A 9,688-nucleotide genomic window follows, 5' to 3' on the forward strand; every position below is an offset into this window, starting at 1 on the left:
TGTGTGTGTGTGTGTGTGTGGAGAGTGACATCCCAAGCCTTTTTAAAAAAATTTTTTTTATTTCGAGTCAGGGTCTCACTAAGACACTCAATTACCCAGGCTGGGCTCCAGCTTGCATCCATGGCTGGCCGGTCAGCTGACATTTCAGAATAAAATTATAAAGCTGGGTTCACTAAAAATTACATCTATCCAGGAATTATGCGAATTTGATTTCAGTATTTCAACCACTCAAATGTCTTGAACACAAGTAAATCTTGGGGTATTGGTAAATGCCACCCTGTCCATTCATCCTGCCCATCATGTACCACCCTTTTACTGTTTCTTAGGTGCCAGGCACTCTCTGAACCCTGAAATTCAAAGATGAGAGAGAAACCCAAAGATGAGAGACCCGGGAGAGAGGTCAGGTGAATGGCCAGCTAATTATAACACAAATAACAAAAGCCATGAATAGCATGCATGTACCAGAGTGCGATGTGGGCGCAGGGAAGAACGCACGGGGGTGGCCTGGGGTTCCGGAAGTCTCCACAGCGGGGCTCCCCCTGCGCTGAGCTGCGGGGATTTCCGGGTGAAGGCGGCAGGGTAGGTGCTCCAGCAATGGGGAGCCCTGCGCCTGGGGTGGCGCAGTGGTCTCCGCCCACAGAGCGCGCACATTGGAGCATCCTCTCTTGGATTACATGGTGGGTGTGGCAAGGTCCAGTGAAAAAGGAACTCAGGACCGGCTCCTAAGAAGCCTTGTGCTAGCAGGACATGGAACCCCAGCTACTCAGGAGGCGGATGCAGGAAGAGCACAAGTTCAAGACCAGCGTGGGGAACGTGTGATTTAGCAAGACCCTGTTTCAAGCAAAAATTTTGTTTTAAAGAGCTGGAGGAGAGCACACTGTGAAGACCCTGAGCACAATGTCCAGTACTAAAGTGTCACACACACACACACACACACACACACACAGAGACACGTATAATAAAGCCAAGGGGACTGGAATCTTTCCCAGGGAAATGAAAACCCACGGAAGGGCTAAGCCCAGGAGGAAAATGATTGTATTCATTACAGGATGGTCACTGGCGGTGGTGTGAACAGGGGCTGGAGAGGAGACAGGAGGCCAGGAGATCCCTAAGAAGTAGTGGAAGACCTGGGTGCGCGTTGTAAAGGTCTGACCCAGCAGGGGCAGAGAACGAGCTTGGTTCTGAGCTCTGTGGAGCTGAGCTGGAGGTCCTGCAGAGCACAGGGAGAACAACTGGCGGGAACTCCCCCAGGAACGGGCAGGGCAAGGCCACAGATGGTCATTCTGAAACCGCAGCCTCGGAGTGGGATGAAGGCAGGCGGGTGGTGTGACCACCCAGGGATGGTCGAGGCCTGAAGGAAGGACACACGGACTCTCACGCGTGTTAAATGATCTGACTGAAGAGAAAGGCTCATAACACAGAGGTGGGAAGGTGCAGGGAGGGTCAGAGGAGGAGACCCACAGGAAGATGACAGCGTGAAACCAGGGAAGAGGGGGGTTTCAGTAACTGGCTCCTTCTGATCAGAGCCACCAAGGAAAACACTAAGTAAAGCCAGGAACAGGGGCTTCTGGGCTTGGCTGTTAGGAGGCCCCAGTGACCTGAGGCTGAGTGCAGAGCCTAGAGGTAGACTGCAGGGATTTGGGGGTAGAGGCGGGAGATAAGGGTGTCCAGGGCAGCGGGGAAGCCTAGAGGGGCTCAAGAAAAGAGACAGAAAGGCGCTTATTGCGTTTCATTATGAATACATCTCTGCCAGGGAGAAAACAGAATAAGGTCACAATTAACAAGTACCCACCGCTGCATGTCTTAATTTTTCCCATATTGACTACAACAGGGGCAGAAAATTTTTTTAAAGGGCCAGAGAGTAAACATATTGGGCTGGCTGGCCCTTCTTCTTCCTGTCTCTGTCTCTCATTCTCTCTGTCTCTCTGAGACAGGCTCTCGCTGTGTAGCCCAGGCTGGCCTTGAATTTATAGTAATCCTCCTGCCTCAGCCTCCCAAGTGCTGGGATTATAGTGTGTGTCACCCTACCTGGCAACATTTTAGATTTTATGAGCAAAGAGACAAACGACAGGCTGTTATGTGTGCACTTATTTATATTACCATTAAAAAATCTAAACATTTACAAATGTTACCATTTGTGACCCCACAACCAGAAAAACGTGGAAGCTGGCTAGGTTTGGCCCACGGCTTAGTGTGCTGGACTCTGGACCACTTTTTCCTAAAGGAATGGGTACTCCAGACATCATTACAGTGTAGATCTTAATTGTGCCCCAAAGGGTTAAAGGTTTGGTCATCAGCATATGGCACTTTCGGGAGTAGTGGAACCCTAAAGGGGGAGGGCCTGGGGCGAAAGTGAGGTCATGAGTGGGCGTGTCCTTGAAGGGGCCACTAAGACCCTAGCTGTGGCCTCTGGGCCCTCTGACCACCTTGAGGGGAGCAGTTTCTTCAGCCTTGTGCCCTGCTGTGATGTTCTGGCTTACCACAAGCCCACAGGTGGCCACAGACAGAAACTGTGACCCGAAATAAATCTGTCCTTCTTGCAGAATGATTTCTGACGTATTTTGTCACAGTGACATAAATATGCCTATTCCCTAATCAATATATAGTATAGTTTTATATTATTGAAAACTTTAAATAAATATAATTATTCTGTGTATAATAATAATTTTTTTCTTCTCTTTCTCTTTCTCTTTTGAGACAAGGTCTTGCCACATGAGCTAGGCTGGCCTGGACTCAAGAACTCTTCCTGCCTCAGCGCCCCCAGGACCTAAGACTCAAGAGTCCAGCACCATAGTCAACCTGTGCATAATAATCTTCAGCTGGCTGTTTTGTGCCAATGTTATTTCTGAGATTGATTCATCTTAATGTATGTTGCTCTTCTTCATTACTTGTACTCACCTTTTGGCTCTCATTCTGTGACTATAAGAAGCCATATTTTTCTTTATTCTGTTCATAGGAATTGAGGCTGCTTCCATTTTTTTTCCCTCCATTTTTTGCAAATAATGCTACAATAAACACTTTTTAGCCACGCCTCCTTCTTTGTGCATCTGCAAATGATCTAGAAGTAAATCATTGGCACTGTAGAGTAACAACATCTTCAGTTTACTAAATATTTTCAAAGCATCTCTAGAATGTCTGGGAAAATTTCCTGTTTCAGGAATCTGATATGCTTGAGAACCTGAAAATTATCTCAATGCGTAACACCTAGAAACACTTAATGAACTATAAGAAGCAACCTTTTAAATATATAATGAAAGTTCAAGAAAGCGATGAAACCCCTAGGGTTCAGAAATGTTACACACACACACACACAAAATGAAGAGAACATGAAAATCTAAATCCATAGCTGACTATGGGGATTTTCTAAAACACAGATTCAAAGGTATGGGTCCCCAGGGAAGTAAGAGTCTACAGAATGCTTGGGGGGGGGGGGAGTGGCCTGTGCCCATACTTCAAAAGTTAAAGCTAAAACACCAAGCCAGCATTAAAAAAAAATCTTGCAATACTCAAGCTCAAAGTTAGACAAGACTACCCTGACACTTACAAAACCTGATTTTTTTCCTTCTATTTTTCTTTTTCTTTTGCAACACTGGGGATGGATGAAGCTTGCGGGGCAATCACTCTTAGACACATCCCCAGGTCCCCTCTGATCTTCCATCTCTCTTCACCCACTAGGAGCTCCCTCCTTTCCAGGGTCCTCCAGCGCCCACCTTGGCTCCTGAGGGCTGGAGTGTGCAGAGGTCTTGATGCTTCAGCTGGCAACTCTTGGGGGCTGACCTGAGCCCCCTTCCCGGTCCCATGGCTGGGATTGAGCCTAACACCCAGCAGTGAGCTTCCTCCACCCCACCACATCCCTGCCCCATTTCTTCCAAACCCTATTCATGGTGGCAGGATGGACGTTGTGCTGGAAAAGTTTTGGGGATTAGGGCCCTTGACAGTAGCTTGGTGATGAGATTAGAAGATTTTGGGGTTACATTAACCAGGGTGAGCCTGCCTCTGTGTGCCAGCTGCTGCCTCAGCACCCCAAGACTTTTCTCATGAATGGAAGTCAACAGGTTCAACAAGCAGCAAGATTAGGTCTATGCAACTTCAGAAGAAAGCTAATAACAGGTTTAAAAGGAAGCATAAATAACCAAATTTTAAAAAATACCAGAAACGGGGCGTGGTGGCACATACCTGTAATCCCAGCACTCGGAAGGCTGAGGCAGACAGATCATTGCAAGTTCAAGACCAACCTGGACTGCAAAGTGAGCCTAAGGCCAGCCTGAACTGCACAGTAAGACCCTGTCTCAAAAAGACCCTCCCCCCCCAAAAATACCCCAAGACTCTATGTGTGTTTAAAAAAGATAGGCTTTCTAGAAATGCAAACTAGGAACTCCAAGGCCGGAAGCACAGTGGGTGGGTTATGGGGCTGGGTGGCAGTCAACCCCTCCCTCCTGCCCGTGGCACTCAGTTCCTGTTTCTCCACATCTTTGCCAATATCTGAGGGGGGTGCAAACTCTGCCCAGGTAGGCACACTGCAGGCTGCCTTGCATCTTTACAGAACTCAGCTCATCCAAGCCCACAGCTTCCCTCTGCTGCTCTGCTGGGTTCAGAATAACAGATACAGGAAAATACAGAAAAACTTTACACCTCGTCCCCTCCCTTCCCTGCCTGGTCTAGTTTTAGAGGAGGGCTCCCTGTAGCGCTCTGTGACCTAGTTGTCCCTCTCTCCTGCTTCCCCGTCCTGCACCTTCTTCCCCAGCAGCTCCAGCAGGCACATTTCCTGCTTCTGGTCTTAAGTCTGCTAATCTCCAGATTCTCTGACCGCTCAGTCTGCATCCATTTCAGCTCCACATTCCCACACCCCTCCTCCCTGCAGCTCGAGGTCCACCCTGCCTCACCATTGCTCTTCCTGTCAGCCAGAATTCAGCCAATGCCGCAAAGGCTACCAATATGCAGTAACCGCTGAGACCCAGACAGCCAAGAGTGATGTTCGGTACCCGCAGCAAGTCACGGTCTCCCAAGCCTAAAAGTAGACACACAGCCCAGCAGAGACTGAGGACCCTGCAGGGTATGAGGTGCAGACACCTGGAGCAGGGGCTCCAGAGCAATCTTTCTGAGAGCCATGACCTAGCTGGAGACCTTCGAAGGTCACTTAGCCTCTCTGGGCTGGTTTTCTCATAGGGGCAGACAGGGATAATAGTATCCACCTTGTAATGCTGTTCTGAGAATTCAACATACGAGGACATGTACTGTTTCAATCAGTGTGACAGATCAGAAGCACTGTGTACGTTAGCCCAGGAAACACAAAATGGTAACACAAAATGACCTTCACATTCACTGAGATAAGAGATACTATATTGTCACAACTCGCAACTTCAGTTATGCAAGTTTAGTTCCTCCTAGTCTTTCCTTCTCACTTTGTTCAGTAATGATAAGGACCTCACACCCCTGATGCATCTCCCGGGTTTCTTTATCCCCAGCCCCGGCACAGTTACAGACTCACGGCTCCTACTTCATGCCCATCAGCGCTTCCTCCTGCAAACCGCACTGCCCTGGCAGCTAATAAACCCCGCTTTGGGATCCGGGAAGTTGCTGTCAGTTTCCTGATAACCTGGAGCCCATGTGGATGGGAAAATGGTGAGGAAGGGAGGTGGGAACACCTCAACCACAGCAGGCATAGCCTTGACTTTGAACTTTCCGAGGATCCCACACTGGCCAAAATAAAATGATGACCATCTATTGGTCAAAATCCCAGAAAAGTTATTTTCTTATTGATCTCCTGGTGACTTGCAAGCAGATTATTTCACTCAATCCTGAATCACACTGTACAAAATCTATGTAAAAAGAAGCATTGACTCAGAGGGAATGACGCTGGTATCATACGGCGTTGCCTGTTGTTAATTGAGGCTTAAATTGGGATATGTTGGAGCCATTGAGGCTGAGTGCACAAGCAGGGCCGTGGCGTGGCCCTGGCATGATTAAACTGAGACTGAGGAGACTCCTCAAGGAGCAAGAGAGGCCACAGCTGAGGCACCTGGAGACTTTCTAGATAGTTTTCCTTAATTAGCATCATCTGTTGCCTAGAACCCCTCCCAAGATCCTGCTCAGGTTTCCTCCATTGTCCACCCAGCTCCTTGCTTGTTCTGATTAAACACAGGCTGCCTAGTGTCAGTCAGCTGGCAGAGTCATGAGCTCTGCCAAGGATTTCACTCCTTCTGCAGCCCTAAAGACCATGCCGCTTGTCTCATTCCTTTGAGCCTTCACTGTGCACCCATTTGGGGGGTTGGGGATCTAGGCACAGACCCCAGTAGGGATATATCTCAGACTTTGCTTGCAAGAAAGAGTCAGGCTATTCAGTAGATTCTTCTACCAAACATCCCCCAGATATTAAGAATTCAAGGAAACACAAATGTGATACTGTAAACTAACCTGAAGTCTTAGTCACCATTAGTTCAAAAAGATAATGCACACACTAATCAGTTAAAGATTAGGCCTCAGTTTAGAGCAGCCTTGACTAATGTGATGCATGGTAGTAAGCTCTGGTTAAACAGCTTTGCACTTTTTCCCACGCGTTGACAATCCAGGCAGCATATTGGAATAAACAGATTTCATCTTTGACTTCTCCTGACATTCTAACACCAACTGTTTTCAGGAACTCCTCAGTTTTCAGTGACAAGCCTCATAGCCATTCTATAGGTGATTTTAGGATTTATCACCTATCATTGAGTTCTTAATTTATGCAGAGCCTTTACAAGGGTCTGAAGAAATCGAAGACGAACCAAGGAAAATTTTCACTGGAGGTGCCCACAGCCCCCTCAGGCTCTAAAACTTTGTGCATAGACCAGGACAGCGCCTTCCCAACTCAGTTTGCACACGAATCCCCCTTGCAGCCAAGCTTCGTTCCAGAAGGAATGGCTTGCCTTCCTTCGCCTGCCAGTTTCCTCTGCAGAGGCCTGGGAGAAGCAAGCAACTGGTGGACGGGGAGGTAGAGGCCAACACATCTGTCATCACATCTGTAAGGTCGTGCCTGGGGTCCTCCATCCTATTTAAAGTACTGTAGCTGGAGAAATTCCCTTCTGCTCCCACACCATCTAGCTACACTAGCCGCCTGAGGTACCCCTTGGTAGAAACCGAGGCAGCCTGTTTATTGTTTACTGACCCAGGGCCAGCAAACAAAAGCTGGAAAGGCAACTCTCCTGGAAGGGCTTTGCATGCTGCAGCAACTGTCAAGAGAACAAACCTGTTGCTGCTTTCAGCCTAAAATAATGTCTTTTCCAATACCTCTAATTGGTCACACTCCTATTCCTTTGTCAAGTAAACTTTCCAACTGCAACAACCAATGCAAAGAAAATATCCCTCCAAGTAACAAGATCAAAAGCAAAGGAAAGGACTTTCTCTAGATGCTAGACAGTGGATGGCTGGTGACTCCTCTGTTAATTTCCTGTTTACGTTTTTTAAACTCGTGCATTCCAGTGGAGATTTCTGTACCCCTGCTTCCAGAGTGTCTGGAACCGGCAGCCCTCTCGGCCCACACTGGTGAGAGCAAAACGCATCATGTCTGGTCCTAATCGACTGAAAAGTCCTTTTCCGCGAACTGCCAAAAAGTTTATGGTTCTCTTAATGTGCCCATTAAAGTTAGTAAATTACAGGGATCCACACATCTTAGAAGACAAAGATTGCAGGCGGTTTAAATGCAGGGCGAGGACCGTAGCAGGGACAGCCGAGCCCTCCCTCCACCCCTCCAAGAGGCAGTTTTAATTTCCTCCACTTCCCGAGAAAGAATCGGAGTTTCTGGGGTGCCCCTCCCCTGCAAAGCCCCGGAACCGCGGCGCCCCCGGCTCTGGGGTCCTGCCCGGCGGGCGGCGGGAGGTCGCTTACCCTGGTGGGCTGCGAGGCCCAACGCGAGGCCCAGGACCCCGAGGCAGGCGGCGGCGTGCGGGGCGCTCATGTCAGCTCCCGGGGGTGTCCTGCGCTCCCTCCGGCCTCCACCACCGCGCACATTTCCTGTTTCCTGCTCGTTTGGGTCGGTGCTCACTTGAAGGAGAGGTGTTTGCCTGTTTTTAGGAAGTGATGTAACTGCAGGAGCCTGTCAGACCAGCAAGGATTACAAAAGAGAAGTTGCTCGCCCAGCTCTGATTGAGTTAGCCAAGCCTCCCCAGCCCCGCGGAGTGTCAGCCTCGCTCTCGCCAAATCGCTCCTTGGACAACGGGTCTGCCCTTCTGATGTCACCCGAGGCCTGGGACCACGGGGGTCTTGGCTTCGCGGGTTTGCACACACCCCAGGGGGGGGCCTGGGCGCCTGGGACAGCGCTGTCCGCAGACCGCCCCGTGCGAGTGGAAACGCGCTTCGCGGGCGCTGTCCAGAGCAGTACCCGCCCGCACACCGGCAGCGGAGCCCTTGAAAGGTGCCTAACGAAAACCGAATTTTTACTTCATTCTTTAAAAATTAACTTTCGAAAAAGATTAAAAAAAAAAAAACTGAAAAAATTAACTTTCAGCAGCTGCCAGGACCAGTGGCCGCCAGCTTGGATAGCCCAGACTCAGACAGCAGGGACAGCTATGTCCTTAGAAAGCCACCGGACACTTTTCTCCAGCGCGGTCTCTCCCCTCCCTGGGCCCCAAGCACACTGACCCTGGAGGTCAAGGACAACCTCCCCCCTCTCCCACACACACACACACACACACACACACACACACACACACACGCACCCCTGTCTCAAGGTGGAGCTCTTCACCCTAGAGAGGGCTGATCTCACCACCAATCGGTTTCCAAAGCAAAACATGCCAGGCAGGCCAGGTAGGGGTGGTCTCTGTGTCACCTGTCTTCTTTCTTGTGTGACAATACATTTCTCAGAGGTTGTTAAGGAGCAAAACTGGACTGGACGGAAGTAGAATTCAGGTGGAAAGCTACGCATGGAAGCTGAGCAGCAGGGAGGGGTCCGCTGAGGCCACGATGCAGAGGGAGTGTGCATGTCCAGTGCGCTGGCTGCTGGAACTCTGTCCCTGGGCCCTGGTTCGAGGACCTGACCGCACTACTGACTGCAGTTTCCTAATTGCTTTTGCATTTGCCCAGGACAGACTGACAGAGGGACCCCTAGACACTGTCTGAGTCGCCACTTTGCCACCACAGCCATCTGCTTGGTGGCTGAAGTCCCCAGCCCCCATGCACCATGCATGAACTTCCTTGCTGCTCCTGGTTATCATTAGTCACACTTGCCTTGGTCCTTATCTATGAGAAATAGATTGGTGAGTCATGTAATGATCGGTTACTCAGACTAACAGTATGCATTTGAGTGCTTCAGACTGGCAATGGAGTTCACTCTTGATGGAGGATGATTTTGTGCACATAAGGGTGCTGTAGGGAGCAGCAGAAGGAGATGGATGCCTTTAAGACTGGGTGATTGATTTGGAAACAACGCAGAAAGAGCTCTTCAGACTCTCACCAGGCGTGTGATGAGCTCAACTCCTAGAGTTGAGTGGGTGGCAATTACTCCAGTGGAACCAGAGTGGTTCCCCAGCTGTAACACACATGTGCAAGAAAGAAAGCCCAGGATCGAGCACTTCCATGCTGTTAAAAGAGTCACTGGCTCCCAGGCTCAGGGCAAGCATTTGGCGAGGGCAACTCCTTTCACCTTAAAACTGCAACTAGGGTTAGGGTGCTGCAGTTCAGTGCCAGGCTAGACCACAGTGGACCTTCTCGCACA

General features: G+C 49.6%; 1 protein-coding gene across 5 annotated transcripts in view; it reads right to left on the reverse strand.

The window, feature by feature from the left end:
- Nucleotides 1–8,366, reverse strand: part of Tmem154 (transmembrane protein 154) — a 44,912-nt gene extending 36,546 nt beyond the window's left edge. Inside the window, exon 1 of one of the 5 annotated variants that reach the window (XM_013140761.3) lies at nt 7,864–8,366. In XM_013140761.3, the coding sequence (XP_012996215.1) occupies nt 7,864–7,933 (70 nt within the window). In that variant the 5' untranslated portion in view covers nt 7,934–8,366. The remainder of the gene's footprint in view (nt 1–7,863) is intronic. The other 4 variants (XM_013140760.3, XM_063260848.1, XM_013140758.3 and 1 more) reach the window with 4 other exon arrangements.
- Between the last annotated feature and the right edge of the window lie 1,322 nt (nt 8,367–9,688).

The sequence above is a fragment of the Cavia porcellus genome, unplaced genomic scaffold (genome assembly GCF_034190915.1).
Source record: "Cavia porcellus strain 051 isolate PalLab524CR breed Dunkin Hartley unplaced genomic scaffold, mCavPor4.1 scaffold_14, whole genome shotgun sequence".
NCBI classification, from domain to species: domain Eukaryota; kingdom Metazoa; phylum Chordata; class Mammalia; order Rodentia; family Caviidae; genus Cavia; species Cavia porcellus.